At 39.0% G+C, this 23,798-nt stretch overlaps 1 protein-coding gene across 2 annotated transcripts in view; it reads left to right on the top strand.

Annotated features, from left to right (window-relative positions):
• LOC126272808 (WD repeat-containing protein 89) overlaps positions 1 to 23,798 on the top strand; it is a 264,167-nt gene that overhangs the window by 143,508 nt on the left and 96,861 nt on the right. For both annotated transcript variants that reach the window (XM_049975994.1, XM_049975995.1), the window contains one exon: positions 14,100 to 14,191. In XM_049975994.1, coding sequence (XP_049831951.1) covers positions 14,100 to 14,191 — 92 coding nt within the window. The remainder of the gene's footprint in view (positions 1 to 14,099; positions 14,192 to 23,798) is intronic.

Below are 23,798 nucleotides of genomic sequence, written 5' to 3'. Positions count from 1 at the left end.
ACACAGTTGACTGACAGCAGATGAGACACAGATTAGAGCAAGCTCAAAGGAACATGTCCAACAATAAGGTGTGAAGTGGAACTTTTGCCACAAAGATGCCAACATGCAGTGAGAGAGAGAGAGAGAGAGAGAGAGAGAGAGAGAGAGAGAGAGAGAGAGCAGATCACTACCAGAGAGAAAGATCAAGAGCCAGGTTGTTATTGAATAGTCTATAGTACAGTGATGATAGTATCTGACAATATCTGATGCTAGTACAGAACTGACTGACTGTTCACTGGGTCGCCATGTTTATACCAGCTGCGAGGAACACTATTTTCTGGCATATTGATGTGGCGAGATGGGTGGCATGCTTGTTATGTGAACACATCACTGGGGTGGTACTGTGCCATCTAACCACCTCAAGGTCCATTTCCTCTGGTGAGCACTGAACTTCCACAGAGCCCAACATCAGAAATACAATCACTAAGGAGTTTCAGAATTCATCAGTCCACAGAAAAGCCCCTATTCTGGTGGTGATTATGGTTTATCTAGAAGTATATTAATCTCTTTTGCTGACTTGATAAGATTATCCATATGCTATCTTCGTAATCAATCACTTGGTTATATTTTCTGACAGACTTAAATAATGTGTAGTTACATCTATCTATGAAACTGGAGATAAACAAACCACCTGTAATTATGGGGCTACCAGTCTTTTACAAATGTTTGGGAAAATTTAATTGGGCAGAACCTCTCTCTGTCTGACTTTTGTAAAGGATTCTCCACAGAGAAAGCGATAGGAGACCTTACAAATGAAGTCCTTGCAGAGCTAAACAAGAAAAATTTCAATATTTTGTCAATCAGACATGCCACCATCATCAGTCATGCTGGTATATGCTCCTCCTGGGGGGAGGATGGCCGGGCACCCTCTTTGCTGCAGTAGGAGTGTAGTCTCTCCATCCATCCTAGTCCCAGAATGCTGTGTTTGCTGATTGTCTTCATAGGTAGAGACAGTGTTGGTGCCCAAGTCTTGCTGAGATTATAACCACATTTTTGCTTGATAATATTGTTCCTGGTGCACATTTTGGTAATCTCTCTAAAATCCTGGTACGATTGTATTCCATCGCATAAGTCTCGGACAGATTGTGTTTTGTGACCACTGACTTGTTGTGATACATTTGTAGTGTACTGCTGGTGTTCTCTACTGTGATCTTCGATGATGCACACTGTTTGTCCCTATATGACTGCCCACATTGGCACAGATAATGATAGACCGTGGCCTTCCCTAAAGTGAGGTCATCTTTGACAATTCCCAGCAATGCTCATGTTTTGTTGGTTGGGTAAAAGACAGTTTTACTCAGTGCTATGCCCACACATAGGAAGTCCACAGGATGCAAACATAAAAATTCGTATGTCTCACTGGCAACAATCACCGGAGGTCTGCTGCAAGACTGTCATCTATCTGACTGACATGTAGCTGAATGGCATACGGATTTCAGTTTTGGAGAGGAGTGTTAACTTTGCTCCCACACCTAAGTTTACACTGGACCTGGACACTGACAATGCAGTTGAACAGATTGCTATGAAACTACTGCCTGAAGCAGCTAAAGAAGTTTATTGTGGAACATGTCTTGTTCAGATGAGAACCAAGCCTACCGAATCAAACATTCTCGAGGTCTCGGAATTGCCAGAAGGGGTCATCAAGAAATTGTGACCACAAGAATCTGAGCCACCAAGACATTATGAACTTTTTAAGGTCCATTATGCCCCATTATCAGTAACATCAGGAAACCAGCATATTTGCTGGCAAAATGCTAGAAATATGTACTGTGCCCTTATGCAGGTAAATGCCTGCATCATGTCCACAATTATTTAGATATTGTGAAACACCTCAACAATTTAAGGCTGAAGGACTCAAATATCCCGGTGTGCTTTGATGTTATTTCACTTTTCACCAGGGTGCCTCTGTGACAGTCATTTGGTTTCATTGGTCAAAAATTACAGGAAGACCACTGACCTTTTCAGGCATGTCCTGACCACTAATTTTCTGTTTAATGGAGGATATTATGAACAAATGAAAGGAGTTGCAGTGGGCACAGCCCACCTTCACCTATGGTTGGAAATTTTGCATATGGAGCATTTTAAGGAGGAGGCCCCGAAGTCATCCAAATAGAAACCCACTTGCTTTTTTCTGTTATGTGGATGATACATTCATCATCTGGACCCATGGAAGGGACAAACTCAAGTTGTTCCTTGCACATCTAAACTCCATTCATCCCAATATCAAATTCAGTAAGGAGACCAAGGCAGAAGGAAGATTACCACTCCATGATGTCATGGTCAAATAAGAGCTGATGGCATCCTGATCCACATAGCGTATCAGAAGAGAATGAACAGTGACTTGTGCTCGCACTCATAGAGCTACAATCACTATTCATAGAGGAACTGGAACACCTCAGAACTATACTCTGAAAAAACAGTAACTTGAAATGACAGATGAGGGTGCTCTGCTCCCATCAAACTACAGTACATCATGTGAAGATGGATAAAGACACAGAGAAAGAGGCACCCACTGTCTTGTCACTATATACTGGCATGCTATGAGGAAAAATTAGGTGCATACTGAGAAAGCACTGTGTAAGGAATGTCTTTTACCCAACCAATAAAACGTGCATTATTGGGGAGCATCAAAGATGACCTCGGTTTACATAAGACTGGGGTAATCAGGTTCTGTGACAGTGTGGTAAGACATATAATGGACAAACACTGTGCACCATCGAAGATCAATATCAAGGACACCAGTAGCACACTTGACTATCATGTCATCAGTCACAGAGCACTATTTGTCCAATACTCAATGCAATGGAATACAAACATACCAAGATTTCAGCATAAATTTCAAAATATTGGGACAGTGTCATTAGGAAAGCCATGAAAATATGTACCAGGAAAATCTCATCAACCAGGATTGTATGTGTAATCTTGTCAAGGCTTCAGAACCAGGACTGGGTTTAATGAAGAAGACACTCAGCAAACACAATGTTTTGATGGCAAGGATGGACAGTGTAACTACATCCTCGCCACAGCAACCAGGGCACCCTGCCTGATGCCGCTGCCCACAGATACCAACGAAATCGCCTTTGTGGTTGAACTGACCTGTGCCCTTGCATGCAGACTGCTCAGAGGATGGCTCATGGGGGGAGGGGATGTGAGTTGGCTGTGGGCCACCAGAAGGTCAGTATGTCAGTACAACTCCTGATGGTGACAATGTCTGATTGCCAAAATATTGCGCCCATTGGACAGTATGAACTGGCAGTACACCAGTGGACTGTTCAATCTACAGATATTCTGCGAGAAACTGAAGAAAATGATCTTGTTTGGATATTTTTTGGCCTTGCCACAGCCTTAGATTGTTTGCATTATAAAATTCCACTTGGGGAAACTAGTGTTAGGATATTATTGGCATATCCCTTCAATGCATAAAGTCTTACTTTCGTAACAGAAAGCAGAGGCTTTCTTTGACAGACTGTGTTACTGGCTTGATATTATATCTCAGAATAGGGGAACATAACATGTGAAGTCACCCAAGTATCAGTACTGGGCCAACTCTTGTGCGTACACTACATAAATGATATTCCAATGACTTTAAAGGGTGATTACAAAAATGTTATGTTTGCTGATGATACAAGCATACTAATAAAGGGTCCAGCTCAACTTTATCAACCACAGCTCAGATGATGATTGAACAATCCTCCGTGTGGTTCACAGCTAACAGTTTAACCATTTTACTCTCACAATGACTCATATTACTCAACTTCAAACATGCAAAAATGACCAGTTACCACCAGAAGTAGACATTAATTATCATACACTAAACAAAAAATTGTTTGGGGGTCCAATTGACTAGCAAGCAAATTAAAATGGAGTTGATACATAGATAAACTAATCAAGGAGCTCATTTTTTTTCCCCCTTAGAAGGCCTTAAGACTAGAGTGTTCACATACTTTGCATAATTTCTCTCCCTGTTGTCATATACAGTTGTCTTCTGTGGCATCGCACCTAAAGTAAATAAAGTGTTTATTCAGCTGAAGCGAGCAGTAAAAATATGATGTAAGCTAGGTAAATGAACAGCTTAAAGAAGCCCTTTGAAGGCTCTCGCAATTCCTACATTTACTTCCAAATACATTTACTTCTTAACAGTTTTTGTTGCTGGTGAGTAGTGATCCACACAGTCACAAGATCCAAACATAATTTTCATTTAGACTTTGCATCCTTGCCAAGGGTTCAGTGTTGAGTTATGTACACTGGTACAAAAATATTAAACGAACTCTCGTCTCACGTAAAGCAAGAAACTGTAAATCCCAACCAGTTGAAAATTAAAAGCATACTCATGAGTCACTGATGCTACAAATTACCTTAATGTTACAATGAAACAAAATCAATTTTTTCAAATATAAAGTAATTTGAATGGATAAAAAAATCTACTCACCAAGTGGCTACAAAAGATTAGAGATTAGATTAGTTTTTCGTTCCATAGATCTGTGCTGAGGAGATCCTTGTGGCTGTGGAACATGTCAATTTTTATTTATTTTTTAAGCTGAAATAATAATACTAATAGTATGAGTATATACAATACATAATTTGTTTCTATTAAAAAATTCGTCAATGGAGTAGAAGGAGTTGGCCACTAGTAAGTCTTTCAGGCTCCTTTTAAACTGATCTTTACTTGGAACTAAATTTTTTATGTTTGCTGGCAAATTATTGAAGATGAGTGTTCCTGAGTAGTGGACCCCGTTTTGGACTAAAGTAAGTGCTTGTAAGTCCTTGTGCAGATCATTTTTGTTTCTGGTATTGTATGTATGTATTGAGCTGTTCTTTTGGAAAAAGAGATATATATATGTAAAAGGAGGTTATAATCAGGCAAGCTGTTGGAGCCAGTGGCTTCTTCTTCAGGCATAACAGTTGAAGGGGAAGGAAGAGGGGAGAAGGGAAAGGGCTGGAGAGGGCTAGGAAAAGGGGTAGACTTCAGAAAAGTCAACCACCACTGCAGGTCAGGGGAGACATACCGTACAGGATGAGAAGGAAAGACTACTTCTCATACTGTCTGGCACGTCTGCCCTGATCCACTGCTCAGGGTGACTTTTAAGAAATCTACCCCTTTTCCTAGACCTCACCAGCTGTTTTCCTTACCCCTGTTCCTTCCCCTTCAATGCTTCTACCTGAAGAAGGAGACACTGGCTCCGAAAGCTTGCCTAATTATAACTTTCTTTCATGTGACTGTTCTGCCACTGCTTGTTGAGTAAATTACAACAGCTAGATTCACAGATTGAAAAATTCTGTTAACTTCTTATTGACAAGCAGCAGTGTTTGTTGTAATACTAATGACAAACAGCAGTGGCTTCTTCTTCAGGCAGAACATTTGAAGGGGAAGGAAGAGGGGAGAAGGGAAAGGGCTGGAGAGGTCTAGGAAAAGGGGTAGACTTCAGAAAAGTCAGCCACCACTGCAGGTCAGGGGAGACATGCCAGGCAGGAGGTCACAGTATTTAGACTTCATTGGAATCAAGTACATATTAAGCTGCTGATGGAAGATACACAAAAACTATTTAGATTAGCCAAGGAGCCAGCCGCTTTTTGTAACCTACTTGACTAAATTTAGTAAGAACAGTAAAAAATGTCTTTATCAGTCCAAAAAGTCATTTTTTTATTGCATTTTATTCCACATCCTTAAAGATTTAATCAGTTTAATAAGTCAGGGCTGCAAAATACTAATGCGAATTCTTTACAGACGAATGGAAAAACTAGTAGAAGCCGACTTCGGGGAAGATCAGTTTGGATTCCGTAGAAATATCAGAACACGTGAGGCAATACTAACCCTACGACGTATCTTAGAAGCTAGATTAAGGAAAGGCAAACCTACATTTCTAGCATTTGTAGACTTAGAGAAAGCTTTTGACAATGTTGACTGGAATACTCTTTTTCAAATTCTGAAGGTGGCAGGGGTAAACTACAGGGAGCGAAAAGCTATTTACAATTTGTACAGAAACCAGATGGCAGTTATAAGAGTCGAGGGGCATGAAAGGGAAGCAGTGGTTGAGAAGGGAGTGAGACAGGGTTGTAGCCTCTCCCCAATGTTATTCAATCTGTATATTGAGCAAGCAGTGAAGGAAACAAGAAAAATTCGGAGTAGGTATTAAAATCCATTGAGAAGAAACAAAAACTTTGAGGTTCGCCGATGACATTGTAATTCTGTTAGAGACAGGAAAGGACTTGGGAAAGCAGTTGAACAGAATGGATAGTATCTTGAAAGGAGGATATAAGCTGAACATCAACAAAAGCAAACCGAGGATAATGGAATGTAGTCAAATTAAGTCAGGTGATGCTGAGGCAATTAGATTAGGAAATGAGACACTTAAAGTAGTAAAGGAGTTTTGCTATTTGGGGAGCAAAATAACTGATGATGGTCGAAGTAGAGAGGATATAAAATGTAGACTGGCAATGGCAAGGAAAGCATTTCTGAAGAAGAGAAATTTGTTAACATCGAGTATAGATTTAAGTGTCAGGAAGTTGTTTCTGAAAGTATTTGTATGCAGTGTAGCTATGTATGGAAGTGAAACGTGGACAATAAATATTTTGGGCAAGAAGAGAATAGAATCTTTCGAAATGTGGTGCTGCAGAAGAATGCTGAAGATTAGATGGGTAGATCACATAACTAATGAGGAAGTGTTGAATAGGATTGGGGAGAAGAGAAGTTTGTGGCACAACTTGACTAGAAGAAGGGATCGGTTGGTAGGAGATGTTCTGAGGCACCAGTTTAGTATTGGAGGGCAGTGTGGAGGGTAAAAATTGTAGAGGGGGACCAATTGACAAATACACTAAGCAGATTCAGAAGGATGTAGGTTGCAGTAGGTACTGGGAGATGAATAGGATAGAGTAGCATGGAGAGCTGCATCAAACCAGTGTCAGGACTGAACACCACAACAACAACAACAACAACAACAACAAAGGTTTCACTTCTTCACAGTGTCTGTGGAATACAATGAATGAAAGAATGAACATGTGCAATAGTTAAAACAATGGTACTGAACAAAATAAGATTTCATAACACATCCATTACAGTGGTAAACAGTACCAGAAACTATGACATGCTGTGTAAAAGTAGTAAACAGTACCTGAAACTATGACAAGCTATGTAAAGTATTTAACATATGACATTACTTCCCAAAATAAATACAGCATTATGTGTTACATATAATAATGATGAAGATGATAATAATAATAATAATAATAACAACAACAACAACAACAACAACAACAACAACAACAACAACAATAATAATAATAATAATAATAATAATAATAATTCTTTTCCCTTGGAGGCCCGGGAAAAGAATAGGCCTCCGGTATGTTCTGCCAGTCGTAAAAGGCGACGAAAAGAACAAACCACTAATAGGGCTAACCCCCCTTTTAGTGTGATTAGTAGGTTCAGGACAAGCACCGTCATGGTGGGGGACGACGCTTGAACCCTATGCCCGCCTACAATGGTAACGACACTGCTAGCCAATTGGAAAGTGATTTAAATCCAAATAGAGGTGTTTTGCAGGATATGCTTCCTGCAACCACCCTAGAAGGAAAACAAAGACAGAGGATGAGATTGTCAGATGAAGTTAATCGACACCTCATGTTCTGTTATTACCAAGCAACAAACCTGGATACAGATCACAAGTATACACACTATTTATTACCAGATACCCAGAATTAAAATTTTTAACAGAACAACGACTAGCTGATCAGATCCGTGTAATAATCAAAAATAACAGTATACCCCAGTCAGAATTAGAAAACATCAAACAACAAGTACAACAAATACTGGAACAAAATAATGTGCAATCAGAAGAAGAAGAAAATACAGTAATGGACTCAAACATCCCAGAGCAAACAAACAAAGAACAACACACATCAATTAAACAATCAGAGGAAAACGAAATTTTAAGACTGCCACCAGAACAAGTACAAATAGAACACGAAGAGACACACATGCTAGATATAGAAGAAAAATTTCAGCTGACATATATGGAATACAAAGACACAAATACAGACGTTAGACCATTCTTGCATAGACCGCCAAATAACCCACAAGTCGAAACAACAATAAAAACTATCAACACAATCATACACAACAAAATAAATGAAAACACAACTATGGAAGAGTTACAAACTACTGGTTTATATAGGAGCACTCACTACACTAAATATACACACTAGGCAGAGATCAGAAACAACCACCACACAGAAGAAACCCACAAAACCAGCATGGCAACACAGGCTACAGATCAGAATAGAAAAACTGAGAAAAGACATTGGACAGCTAACACAATTTATAAGACATAATAATAATAATAAAAATAATAATAATAATAATAAAAACGAAAACGGTTAGGTAAAATCTCACAACAAGAAGCGATAGAGCAATTAGATGAAAAGAAGCAGAAATTACAAGCATTGGCCAAACGACTTAGAAGATACAAAAAAAAGTGAAAATAGAAGGAAACAAAACCAAACATTCAACACAAACCAAAAGAAATTTTACCAGACAATAGATAACACACACATTAAAATAGAGAATCCACCAAACATAACAGACATGGAACACTTCTGGAGTAACATATGGTCAAACCCGGTACAACATAACAGGCATGCACGGTGGATAGAAGCAGAAACAGACACATACAAGATGATACCACAAATGCCTGAAGTGATAATTTTGCAACATGAAGTCACCAAAGCAATTAATTCTACTCACAATTGGAAAGCCCCTGGAAAAGATAAAATAGCAAATTTCTGGCTAAAGAAGTTCACCTCAACACATTCTCATCTAACTAAATTATTTAACAGAAAGAAGCTTCCACATGGGAAAAATATATTAAAAACAAAGATTCCAAGACTTACCAAGCGGGAAAGCGCCGGCAGACAGGCACATGAACAAAACACACAAACACACACACAGAGTTACTAGCTTTCACAACCGATGGTTGCTTCTTCAGGAAGGAGAGGGCAAGACGAAAGGATGTGGGTTTTAAGGGAGAGGGTAAGGAGTCATTCCAATCCCGGGAGCGGAAAGACTTCCCTTAGGGGAAAAAAAGGACAGGTGTACACTCGCACACACACACACACACACACACACACACACACACACACACACACACACACACATATATCCATCCGCACATACACAGACACAAGCAGACATCTCTTGGAATGACTCCTTACCCTCTCCCTTAAAACCCACATCCTTTCGTCTTTCCCTCTCCTTCCTGAAGAAGCAACCATCGGTTGCGAAAGCTAGTAACTCTGTGTGTGTGTTTGTGTGTTTTGTTCATGTGCCTGTCTGCCGGCGCTTTCCCACTTGGTAAGTCTTGGAATCTTTGTTTTTAATATAAATTATTTAACAGTTACATTGCAGACCCATACACATTCCCTGATACACATGGAATAACTTAAATGGAACCTAAAGATCAAGCAGACACAGCAAACCCAGCTAAATACCGCCCCATAACATGCCTATCAACAATATACAAAATATTAACTTCAGTCATTACACAGAAATGAATGACACATACAACACAGAACAAAATTATAAATGAAGAACAAAAAGGCTGTTGCAAAGGAGTACAAGGATGTAAAGAGCAACTGCAGAGGTAACATATCGAGCTAAAACTAAACAAAGGTCGCTACACTAAGCATACATTGATTACCGAAAAGCTTTTGATAGTGTACCCCACTCATGGTTACTACAAATATTGGAAATATACAAAGTAGATCCTAAATTGATACAGTTCCTAAACATAGTAATGAAAAATTGGAAAACCACACTTAATATCCAAACAAATTCAAATAATATCACATCACAGCCAATACAGATTAAGCATGGAATATACCAAGGAGACTCATTAAGTCCTTTCTGGTTCTGCCTTGCTCTGAACCCACTATCCAACATTCTAAAAAAAACAAATTATGGATACAATATTACTGGAACATACCCACACAAAATCACACATTTGCTGTACATGGATGATCTAAAACTACTGGCAGCAACAAATCAACAACTCAACCAATTACTAAAGATAACAGAAGTATTCAGCAATGATATAAATATGGCTTTTGGAACAGACAAATGTAAGAAAAATAGCATAGTCAAGGGAAATCACACTAAACAATAAGATTACATATTGGATAACCACAGCGACTGCATAGAAGCGATGGAAAAAACAGATGCCTATAAATATCTAGGACACAGACAAAAAATAGAAATAGATAATACAAATATTAAAGAAGAACTAAAAGAAAAATATAGACAAAGACTCACAAAAATACTGAAAACAGAATTGACAGCAAGAAACAAAACAAAAGCTATAAATACTTATGCTATACCAATATTGACCTACTCATTTGGAGTTGTGAAATGGAGTAACACAGACCTAGAAGCACTCAATACACTTACACGATCACAATGCCACAAATATAGAATGCATCACATACATTCAGCAACAGAAAGATTCACATTAAGCAGAAAGGAAGGAGGAAGGAGATTTATCGACATAAAAAACCTACATTATGGACAGGTAGACAATTTAAGAGAATTCTTTCTAAAATGAGCAGAAAATAGCAAAATACACAAAGCAATCACTCATATAAATACATCGGCTACACCACTGCAATTTCATAACCACTTCTACAACCATTTAGATCACATAACATCAACAGATACGAAGAAAGTAAATTGGAAAAAGAAAACACTCCATGGCAAGCACCCGTGTCATCTAACACAGCCACACATCGATCAAGACGCATCCAACACATGGCTAAGAAAAAGCAATATATACAGTGAGACGGAAGGATTCATGATTGCAATACAGGATCAAACAATAAACACCAGATATTACAGCAAGCATATTATTAAAGATCCCAATACCACAACAGATAAATGCAGACTTTGCAAACAACAAATAGCAACAGTAGATCACATCACAAGCAGATGTACAATACTAGCAAATACAGAATACCCCAGAAGACATGACAATGTAGCGAAAATAATACATCAACAACTTGCCATACAACATAAACTAATACAACAACATGTTCCCACATACAAGTATGCACCACAAAATGTAGTGGAGAATGATGAAAACAAATTTATAACAGAAGATAAAACAACATCACATAACAAACCTGACATCATACTCACCAATAAAAAGAAGAAATTAACACAACTAATCGAAATATCCATACCCAATACAACAATATACAGAAGATAACAGGAGAAAAAAATTGAAAAATACATCCAACTGGCTGAGGAAGTCAAGGACATGTGGCATTAGGATAAAGTTGGCATTATACCAATTATACTATCAACTACAGGAGTCACACCACACAATATCCACAAATACATCAATGCAATACAGCTACATCCAAACTTATATATACAACTACAGAAATCTGTAACTATTGATACATGTTCAATTACCCGAAAGTTCCTAAATGCAATGTAACATATACCGTACAATTAAAAGGAAGTCATGCTTGATAAAGGTCCGCATCACTTTCCATTTTTAACCAGATGTACCGCCTGAGAAAGTAAAGAAATAATAATAATGATTAAGATGTCACATAGAGTGCAGAATGTATGGGTAAAATAAAGTAAATGAATTGTATTGTGTGAAAGCTTGAAATTTTTTTCCAGCTAGTATTATTATTATTATTATTATTATTATTAATAATAATAATAATAATAATAATAATAATAATAATAATAATAATTTAGTACTAATGGTAGCATTCCTCAACAAAGAGAAGTCCTCACATTTCTGTGTGGTTTAGTCCTTTTGCAGTTCATTCCAGTAGTACACTGCAAATTTTTAATCCTGAGGGAGTTACAAGACTATGAATTCATCTCATTTATAAAATTGTTTTGTCCTTTCAGAGTATACACGATGTTAGAGACATACACAAATGTCAGAGGGCCCTTTACATATTATGTATTAATTTTCAATCATTAAAGTATTAACAGTGTTACATCTAACAGAAGATTTATTAAATCAAACACTGGAAACTCCAGGTAGGAATATCTATAATGCAGGAAAATATAGATTGCTATTTACCATAAAGAAGACACATCAAGTTGCAGACAGACACAATTAAAAGACACTCACATATAGCTTTCGGCCACTGCCTTCGTCAGTAAACACACACACACACACACACACACACACACACACACACACACACACACACAAGCAAGCACACCTCACTCACACACGGGTGCCAACTCCAGCGTCACACACACACACACACACACACACACACACACAAGCAAGCACACCTCACTCACACACGGGTGCCAACTCCAGCGTCTCAGTCCAGAATCAAGATTTGTTAGAGTATTCTAGTTATAGACTGTGACAGCTCTAAAGTTCTGAATCATTATGAACTTTAACAGCAGTTTTATATTTCAAAAGTGTTTTTTAGTCCATCCTGCTCTAACAGTTTCGGCTACAAGAGAAGCAGTGCAAAACTGGATTGTGAACTTCACACTTCTTTTACTACAGTTGACTTACTTTTAGCTTACATTTAGCTGATCCTCTTCTGTGGATACGTCGCTGCGTCGATCGCCACAACTTCTTCTCCGAAGAAATAATGCTGGTTAGAGGAACTAAAAAAGACGTACTCTCTATCTTGAAATAATTTGGTATTAGCATAATACTTGGGTTCAGTTCTGGTATATTTTCATTTCCTCGAGTTTCACATAAACATTCAAACTCTTGCAAGTCAATTGCATCATTAATCATTAGATTCTATTAAATACAATCACAATTGCATGGTTTTAACAACCAAATAATTAATAGATGTCACATGCATCATGCCTCATTCAGAGCTAAAACATGAAGTAAGTTAAAAGTCTATAGTCTTAATCACTTTCACTAACACATCAAAGAATACTACATAATTATTCCTGTGCTTTTCATCATGGCTTCTGTGATGTTGGTGGCAAACACTTATCGGCGTCATTGAACTGCCACGCTTACAGTCTTTTCATAATAAACTTCTGACCTGCACACAGAAATGGGTGGTGCAGTAGATACGCTTTCCCTCGTCCACACTCATACTTAAAATATTGGGTGTTCGAGATGATGGAAAGCCGAGTGGTTCCAGAATTTACACTGAAATTCTTGAGGCCTTAAATTAATGAAGATTTAAGAACCAAATGAACAGTTAACATTTACCAAAATTCTGTTATACCTGACACTAACCTAAATATATTGTTTGCTAGTATTCAGTTGCAAGTTTCTGTCCTGTACTGGCTCTAGTTTGTCTGTATTGATATTGTATATAGAGAGGCTTTCCTGATAAATGCTAATGAAGGCCTGTTTTCATGACACATTTACCCTCATTTATGCAGTTAAAGGAAAGTCATCTGAAAGTCAATGAATTTTACAACATTTATCCATGTTAGTCAATTGTCTGCTGCCTTATAAGAAGACTTTCATTGTGTTTTCTTTCTTCCCAGGCTGTTATATTTAAAAAAAAATTCTTTTCTGTATATATGTTTTGGTGTATCTCATATACTAATTGTTCAATGAACACTGAATGCTGTGCAAACTTTAAAATTATGTCGGTAGTAACACATCAGAGCATTAAATACAGCTTATTACCAAACTTTCTGGCAGATTAAAACTGTGTGCCACAGTAAGACTGAAACTTGCCCGTGAAAGGCAAAGGTCATAAGTTCGAGTCTGGGTCTGCACACTGTTTTAATCTACCACGAAGTAAGCTTATTACCTTTGAGATTTTGCTGTTGTCAAATCTGTGTGTGTGTGTGTGTGTAAGTATTTGTTATGTACTGCATGTGAGTGATGACCTGTCCAGTTTTCTGATTGTAATGACATTAACTTTTATGATGCATTTTATTCTCTTCCTTCTTTCTGTAGATCTGTACATTTAACAGTGCTGCTTCTTGCCCACACTGACATTAAATCACTTTGATGATGGCATTTTTCATATGCAGAAGGGAGGACTTATTTGTGTTACATTCTTTCCACATTGAAACTATAGCTGTTTCGTTGCAGGATGACACTGTTGACAACACATATTTGGTCAACTCACACAACCAAGAAGATGGTGGTCTCTTAATAATTGCAGGATACTCTTCACTAAAAAGGTAGGATCTATAATGATGCTTTGATAAACTTATTCACATTACAATAAGGAGATTCATGAATGGTACAATATGTAAAAATAAAGGAAAATCGACGACTCACCCATAGTGGACTGATGTGTGGCTCATAGACACATGTAACAGAATAGAATACTAACTAATTTTCCAACTGGCAAAAAGTACACACACACACACACACACACACACACACACACCACCACAGCCATTGAGCAGTCTCCTGGGCTTATGGATGTAGCAAGAACACACAAGACAAGGAAGGTTAGTGGTATTCAATGAGGCAGGAGTGAGGAAGACGTATGTCTCAGCAGCTGCACAAAAAGATGAAATGTGTTCTGAAAGGGTAGAGCCTATAAAATATGTAGAGAGGAGAGGGGGAAAGGAGGGTTGGAGTGAAGAGATGAAGATAGAGTGGAGAGTGGGGGACTGGAAGGGGGAATAGGAGGATAGAGGGACTGAAGGAGAGAGGGAGGAAAGACAAAAAGAGAGAGAGAATGCCTGCATGACGACAGTGGGGGGGGGGGGGGGGGGGGGGCAGTGCAATCTGGGTGGTGGAAGAATTGTGTGGAAAATGAATGACAGAGAAGAAAAGGTAAGGTGAGGTAATGGGAAACAGGTTTGTGGAGGCTTAGATCAGGGGTGTTGTGAGAATGCAGGATATTCTGGAGAGATAATTCTGAACTGCTTTGCTCAGAGAAATTTATGCTGGAAGGGAGTATCCGAATGGCACACATAGTGAATCCGCTGTTACAAGTCATCTTTATGGTAGTGACATATATTGTGGGGGGGTAGTGTATCCATAGATTCATCACTTGAAGCTGGTTCTTGAAACTTTGCAAGTAGGCTTTCATGGTTTCGTTTGTGGCATCAGCAGCTCCACGACCCTCTCCTACGTGCGAAACACACTAGTGACAATTTGTGCCTCTCTGTTTGTTACAGGGCCCACACACCTGAGCGATAGTCCAAGATGTGTCACATGAGTACTTTGTGAGCAATCTCCTGTGTAGATTGATGGCATTTCCCTAGTATTCTACATATGAATCAAAGTATGGCACCTGCTTTACCTACGACTGAGTTTATATGAGCTTTTCATTTCATATTCCTACAAATTGCTCCATCCATATATTAGTGTGAATTCACCAATTCCAATTGTGATTCATTTATACTGGAATCATAGGATACTAAACAATTTATCAATCTTTTCATCTCTTTGACATCTTATGAGAATCTGATTTAATATTTGTGCAACTTTTCTTTCAGACAGTTCTTCATTATGGATAACATCATCTGCAAAAAGTTTCTGGTTACTTTTAGTATTGTCTGTAAGGTCATTAAAATATAATATGAACAGAAAGAGTCTCAACAACACTTGCCAGTGTTACTCTTGAATTTACCCTCCGCCACACACCGTCAGGTGGCTTGCGGAGTATGGATGTAGATGTAGATGTAGATACATCTGTCAATGAGTCTCTGTCCAAAATAACATGCTGCATCATCACTACCAAAAATCCTCACGTTAGCTGCAATTTTGCTTGCCCTAGATGGTCTGACTTTTGATAATAAGTATGTGTGGTATTGAGTTTATTCCTTTCCGAAAGTCGGGAAATACTACTTTTACCTGGCTGCCTAGATCTGTGACTTCCAGGATGTCACGTGAGAAAAGTGCAAGTTGGGTTTCACATGATCAGTCTTTCTAGAATCTGTGATGATTAGCATGGAGGAGGTCATTGTGTTCGAGATACTGCATTAAATGTGAGCTCAGAGTTATCTACTAAGGTTTTACAACAAGAGGGGGACAAGAGTGTTGTGATTGTCCTGTGGATCACTTCCACTATCCTTCTTGTAGACAGTTGTGACTTGTACTTTCTTCTGACCACAAGACATGTTTCATTATTTCTGCGATCCTTGGTATATTATGTTTAAAAGAGGAGCTAACTCATATCCAGTTTGAGTATAGGTCTGATAAGGATTCCTTCTGGCTCCAGAGCTTTTAAAGGTTCAGCTATTTCCCAATACCACTGCCACCTTTCAGGATTCCTTTCTTTTTTTATTACTGGCTTACAGTACAAGCTATTATTATTCATACAGGTACTTCCCTTTTCTCCAAAATTCCCTTTAATTTTCCCTTTTCATAGTACTATCTACTAAGCTCTTAATATTCATACAGGAAATATGAAAGTTCGAGTCAGGCCGGGAGACATACTCAGATACCCAGTGTTTAAGGCAACTGCTTATTATAAACAGAAATTGAGTTCTATTGGCTATTCAGAATCATTTTAAGATTGACAGTTTAGGAGGAACATGTGGAGGTGCAGAACAGAGTTGCTACATCCTGCACAGAATGCACGCGTAATCTTACATTTCATTCAAGTCATTCTTTATTGGAAACCACCCACTTTACAAATATGGAACTTGCATCAATGTGTTCTGGAGGAGCTGCACTATGTTCTCATTTTAGTTTCATTGGTGGCAACAAAATTATTAAGCTGATATACTGACAATTTACAAAAATGCATTTTCCCATGACATCACCGAATTTTCAACACGCGGGAAACTTTTTTGTTATTGAAGTCAGATCAACACGTTAAGCACATGAAATGTTAAGAATGTATCATATTTTATCTGCTCCAAACTGGAACTTTGGCAGAGTTTTCTAACACGAGATAATTTCAGTTAAATATGATGAAGGGTATCAGACGGATGCCATATTCCTTGACTTCTAGGAAGGGACTGCATGTTATCCTTGTCATCATCATCATCATCATCATCATCATTATTTCATCCCCATCGACACGCAAGTTGCCGAAGTGACGTCAACTCGGAAGACTTGCACCAGGCGAACGGTCTATCCAATGGGAGGCCCTAGCCACACAGCATTTCCTGTAGACTTCGAATGCTGCACCTACCAACTCGCCATCTTACCTTGCCACATCCCTTCACTTCCCTTAGACAGAACTACAGTATCATCCCCCAGCCCTACACTGCCATCTCTCTCTCTTTCTCTCTCCCTCTGTCTTTGTCTCCCTCCCCCTCCCACTCCACTTCCACCTCCACCTCCATCTCCATCTCCCTCTCCCTCTCCCTCTCCATCATTGTATCTCTCTCGCTCCCCATGCCTCTTTTGTTTCCTCACTACACACCCCAGCCAAAATTCTTAATGCATTAAGGCCACAGCATCCAGAGACAATACTGCTTATGTATGTTTCAGTTGTGTGCTTATGAATGTACGGCTGTTTTTCTAAATCTGAAGGAGGACTTGATCCAATGGCTTAGTCTACTTTTAAATGAGCCTGCATGTCGCTCAATGCCTCCTCAATTTGGTGAACAGCAACATTTTGTAATTCACTTTGTTATTTTCCCTCCCAGATTACCATTGTTGAAAATGGCTGTTTGATAACCTACACACATAACTTATTGTTAATATCTAAAGTGGTTTGGAAATACACAGTAAGCATCAATATAGTACACAGCATGCCATAAGATTAACAGTCACACACTAACTTCCTTTGAGAGTGGGAAAATGGCAAAAGTGCTATTTGTTATTGGCTTCTTCTCATAGCTGTTTCCTCACTCCTGCAAGACAGGAGCAGTTCTGCATTAGCCCTTTCCATAATGTTTTGTCTGTCCACAGTTCTTGTTCATTTATTTGACATCAGTTGGTATCATTGGTTTTGAAGTCCTTGGAGCTCTGCTTCTTGCTGCTGTCATGAAGGCTTCCTCTTGGTGTCTTCCCAGGAACATTTTTACCAAAATATAATGCAGTGGTCCTGCATGAAGCCATTCTCTACGTATGATTCTACTATTGTATTTGTTTTACTTCTTGGAGCTCCAATGGGCTTTTTTCCAATCCTGAGTATTGTCAGTTATCTCTTATTTTTCTCTTTTGTTGGCAAGTACAAGGGAAACACATTGCTGATGCCTGAAGATGACTGTTGGTATAATGTAGATGCTGCAACCTCCAAGCCATATTTCAGTATAAATAGAGGTATGTTTTCTAAGGTTAGTCTTGGAACCTTTTAAAATATTTCATCTTAAAGTATCCGACACATTCTGTGGTAGGATTTTGGAGCATTTTTGTATTGTGGTTACTATCTCTTGGTATATGGTGTTATCTGAAGAGACAATGCTAGATAAATAATGTAATTTGGTTAGTGGTCCACCAACTGTGTCCTTTTTCAGTGTGTTTCCAATTTATAGATGGATTATTTGAGCATCTGTGCTGAATACTAAATCCTATGTCTTGGTTTTACTGATTTTGAGACCCATAGCTATAATTTCTTTATGCCAGATTTCTACTTTACTTCCTGTACTTCCAATTGAATTGCCTAACCTCAAATCATTACTTTTCAGCAGAGACTAAAGAATTAGGTATTGAATTCCTTTTTTTCTGCTTTTAAAGCTTCATCCATTATGATGATAAGGAGGAATGGCAGGGGACATAGCTCTTCATTTTGAATTAATATGATCTTCTACTCAGGGCCTTTGAATAGCAGTTTGTATCATCATATGACTGTTGTACTCTTGCATTGATGTTCTGTGTGCGTATAGGTGATCTCCAAAAGTACTATTATAAGTATTTTATTTTTTCTGGTATTTTTTGTATAGAATTGTTATGGTAAAAATGAGGTCAAAGCCATGTAGATCTTCCTGCCACGTAATTCTTCCTCGGATGTATATACAACAGATTTTAATATTCTGCTCTCAAGGAATGACTTGTTGACATTAAGCTTGTGGAAGCAAAATTAGTCCACTGAAATTGACACACTTCATCCCAACATCCTCTTTAAAAAGTGAAGTGGTCACACTGTGTGTCCATTCGAAGGTGCCATATTTTATTTCCATACTCTTTTAAATATTGTGTATAGCAATTTCCGAACAACTGCATAAGAACTTAAGTGTCTCCAGGGGTTTCATAGAACCACTTTCAGACTGTTTCTCAACTACAATGAAATTTTCACTATGCAGTGGTTTGTGTGCTGATATGAAACTCCCTGGCAGATTAAAACTGTGTCTGGACAGAGATTCAAACTCAGGACCTTTACCTTTCACAGGGAAGTGCTTTACCAACTGAGCTTACCCAAGCATTACTCATGACCCATTCTTATGGCTTTACTTCCACCATTATCTCACCTCCTATCCTCCAAACTTCACATAGTTCTCCTATGAAACTTGCAAGACTAGCACACCTGGAAGAAAGGATATTGGTAGAGTTTGGAAGGTAGGAGATGGAGTGTCTATTTCCCATATTGTTATAATACAAAACAAGTTGCTCTTCTTTGGACTTTTTCAGCGTCCATCTCACTGAAGAGCAATACCCCAGAAGAGGACAGAGAAAGTAGTGTGGACTCACTTTAGTGGATTTGTTTCACCTTCTAAGTGTTTTCCTCCAGATTACTGCTTTTGTTCACATGACAGTTGCATCCTGGTCTGAGTTACCGGAGATGGTCATAATGTGTGCATGAGATATGCTCGCTTTTGTGAATGAATGTGTGTGTGTGTTTCTGAAGAAGGCTTTGGCCGAAAGATAAATATGGAACAGTCATTCCTTTGTGCCTGTCTTCAACTCAGTGTGTCATCTTTATTGTGAATAGCAATCTATCCTTTCCATTATAATGTTGACATTCCAACCTGGAGTTTCCATTGGTTGATTTTTCATAATGAAATATTTCATAAAAATCTCATCCCCTATTTCACCCCCTTAATTTCCAAAAACACTGAAACACAATTTTTTTATAACTGAGACGCCAATCCTCATAGATGTAACTTTAAAACTACTGTATACCTGAACACCCATCAGTTGACCTTAGTACGGTGTGCCCACTCTTCACCATTGTGATGGCTAGGGACACTTTTGATGGGGTGGCTGAATGTTTGTGCAGGAATGGCAGCTTATTCTTCCTTAAGAGCCAAAAGCAGAGAAAGTAGCTGGATGCTGGGATCTGGGTAAAGCTGACATTCTAACTCGGCCCAAAGATGTTCCATTGGGTTCATGTTGGAACTTTTGGCAGGCCAGTCCATTTCACTAACGTTATTGTCCACAAACCATTGCCTCACAGATTCTGTTTTATTACAGAGTGCATTATCATCTAATACAGTCATCTCTGAACTATTTCTCTTCTTTGTGAAAATGCTGCAAAATGTGATCATATCCTTCTGCATTAGTGTTTTCTTGAGTGTAATAAGGGGCTCACACCATAATCACCAAAAACACCCCCATTCTGTAACACCACCTCCTCTGTACTTCACTGTTGGCACTAAATACTCATTGTGGTTATCCATTGTCCAGTGGTGTTGCTCTTTACACCATCTCAGGTGTAGTTAAGCACCAACTACAGAAATGTGTGCCAGCACTGCTCGACTATTGTACCCCATTCTTTGTAACTCCCTGTGCACACATCTCATGTTAGCTGGACAGCTGGTAGCACTTTGAAACTCACAAGTGATTCCTTCCACTGATTCATGTAATTTTTTCCAGTCACCCTCCGCAGTGCTCAGTGGTCCCTGCCGATCAGTACATGAGGTCTTCTTTGTCATGGTTTAGCTGTGATTTTTGTGTTGCATTTCCTTTATACCATCACATCACCAATAGTCGACTTGGGATCCGCTGTTATCTCTTTCTTCTCTACTGCCAACAAATTACTCCCCTCCTTTTTTTAAACAGGGTGATTCCATGGTGAAGTTACAAACTTTCAGGGATAATGGAGAAGGCTAAAAGTACCAATTTGAATTAAGGGACCTTGGTCCAGGAACAATCAAGTTGAAAGTTATAAGCGAAAATCATTCTGATATCTCTGACAGTGACATACATGTACCGGTACTGTTTTTTGCAAGATTGTAGGGTAGACAACTTTCAGAGGTGGTATTATGGATCAAAACAAGAAAATATGTCTCATAAACATGGGCTCTAAAATGCATACATTAAGAGCTAAGAGCACTTGTTCATCTTCGATACTGTGAAAAAAATGTCTCTTCTGGAAGCTCAGTAGTTACCATATTTCTGGAGGAGGTGGTATAGTCCAAAACAAGAAAAAAAATGTCCAGTAAATATGGGGTCTAACTTGCAAATCTAAGAGCTACGGGGAGTTCTTTAGTAGAAGCGATGTGTTTCATGGTAGTCAGAACGAACAAATGCTGTTAGCTCTTAGGATATGCACTTTAGAGCCCATACTTATTGATAATTTTTTCTTTTTTGGTCAATACTATCACCTCTGAAAGTTGCCTACCCTGCATCTTAGCAACAACAGTGCAGGACATTATTCCATTGTCACAGTTATCAGAATGATTTTTGGTCATAATTTCAGACATAGTTTTTTCCAGACCAGGGTCCCTTACATCAAGTTGATACATTTACTCGTATCAATCCCCCTGAAAGTTTGTAATATCTCCACAGAATCATCTTTTAGTGGTGGATCTGCCCCTTGTGACATGTAGTAGTCAATTGCACCTTCTTTTGATCAGGTAGTATGCATTGTGCTGGCCGAATACACAATGCTGAGAATGCTGAGAATGCTGTTCTGTGGGTTGACTGGGGTGAAGGGCTTTGTTGAGTGGAGTGGGAAGAAAGGCAAGAGGAAGGCAGAAGGAGGCAGCCATTTGCTGCTTTTCCCTACTTGCCTCTGAGTCTCTGCCATCCTTTTCGCCTCACTCTCTCCGCCTGAGAGAACTTCTCACCCCAATACCTCAGTCTACCTGCAGAACTGCAGTCCCGGCATTGTGTATTCATCCAGCACAATGTAAGTGTAAAATTGTGTGTGTGTGTGTGTGTGCGCGCGCACGCGCATGTGCGTCACGTGTGCGTGTGAGTGCGCGCGCGCATGTGTGCACATGCGTGTGTGTGTACTTGAGAGAGAGAAAGAGATTTGTCCTAAAGCTGTCTAAATTTAAAATCAATTTACATCCATGTCAAGACTTAACACCTCTGTGTTAAGTGAGTTGTTATCTTTACTCCTAAATTATTTACATTCTTCCAAAACTTTCCATACCATGTTGTATCAGTTTGTATGTTACTGTCTCCACTTCCATCGTGGTTGTAATATCCATATTTACACTACCAGGATTGTGCAGCCTTTCATTCAAATGAGTGCTGTATTCTTCACAGTTCAATAGTATGTTGACATCTTATCTCTTTGTCACCTCACAATAAGCAAGCTCTCCTGATTGAAGAAATTAATTATGAAGTATTCTATTCTTAATGACACTATATAACAATTTTTCAATCCTGTCCTATATTTTTTCTTGTAGGAAAGTTTTCTTTACAGCTGCAACCAACTGTTTGATCTGCAATTTTTTCTCTATGTAGATAGTTTACTATTATTTTACCAGGACTCCCTTGTGGTTTTGTTGATATTAGGCTGTTTGTGATAGCATTAATCCTTCAGTAGCACACTGGTCATATTTGGTCAGAAACACCCAAAGTAGGATGTAAATTATGGGAGAGGCAACCACAGGCACGTATGTTTTGCCTTACAAGCTATATTGCGAGGCAAGCCATCCAGGCAAGATATGGAAGTAGACGCCATAGCACCATGAAAGCGGAAACGTTTTCACACCAGCGACCACAGAAGTGTTTTGCATGCAGTGGCCTGGCATGAGACAATGAGGTGCAGTGCCGTCGCAGGCACCACAGAACTACTACAGTGGGTCACCCATTGTGACCAGCTGGATAGTGTTGGAGATATCAGCCACACCTCGGCTGCCAATGCCTTAGCTGTCAAGTCTGGGTACATTGCTGACAGAAGCATTGATATTATGCCACTGCTCGGCCATGCTGCACTCTGTCAGCATTGACGGACATCATGCACACACACGGGAGGCCACTGGCTGTCTCAACTGCACTGCCACTGCTTATAATGAATCGTGATGGAGAGCCATAATCATCACCTGAGCTGCTGAGTCCAGGGACATCGCTGACAGAAGTAGTGATGTTAAACCATTACTTGGCCATACTGCAGTCTGTCAGCATTGCTGGACATCGTGCATACACATGTGGCAGGCAACTGGCTGCCTCAACCACACTGCCACTGCTTGTTATGAATCATGGTGGAGAACCGTAATAAAGAAATTAGGAAAAGCACAAAATGATCTAACTGACACATTCTTCACTAGTATCAGAATACTGACATCTCCTTTTTAGAGCAATGCCTGAGCCTACAGCCTATGGTATGGTGAGTTAAAGGAAATTTAATTGTTGTTGCATGATTTAGTCATAGAAAGAGTTTGAATGCTGTGCCTCTTGCAAGGTGAATTTTGTTACAAGTAATGAGTCAGTAGATTTGTCGCACTTCAGAGGTAATGGCTAGTACCTGTTAGATGTACACAGTATAACTTCGAAGGTCATTCAACACCATGTACAGTATCAAAATCTGTTGTATGTTTCACATACTATTTTTGAAACTTAAATAGTGGCAACACTGATGCGGAGACACTATGCAATGGAATCTATTATTGTCGCTGATAGCGAATGTTGTTGGCATACCTACCTTACCTCCAAGGAAATGGACTCACACGTCCCACATCACTGGCATACGCACAGTCGAGGGAAACACAGTCGCTTGTGAGCAAGCAGTGTAACATAACGGCGTCACTATGTTTT

This window comes from Schistocerca gregaria, chromosome 5, assembly GCF_023897955.1.
Source record: "Schistocerca gregaria isolate iqSchGreg1 chromosome 5, iqSchGreg1.2, whole genome shotgun sequence".
Lineage (NCBI taxonomy): Eukaryota > Metazoa > Arthropoda > Insecta > Orthoptera > Acrididae > Schistocerca > Schistocerca gregaria.
Note: the sequence above shows the minus strand (reverse complement) of the source record. Positions and strands in the feature narration are given on the sequence as shown.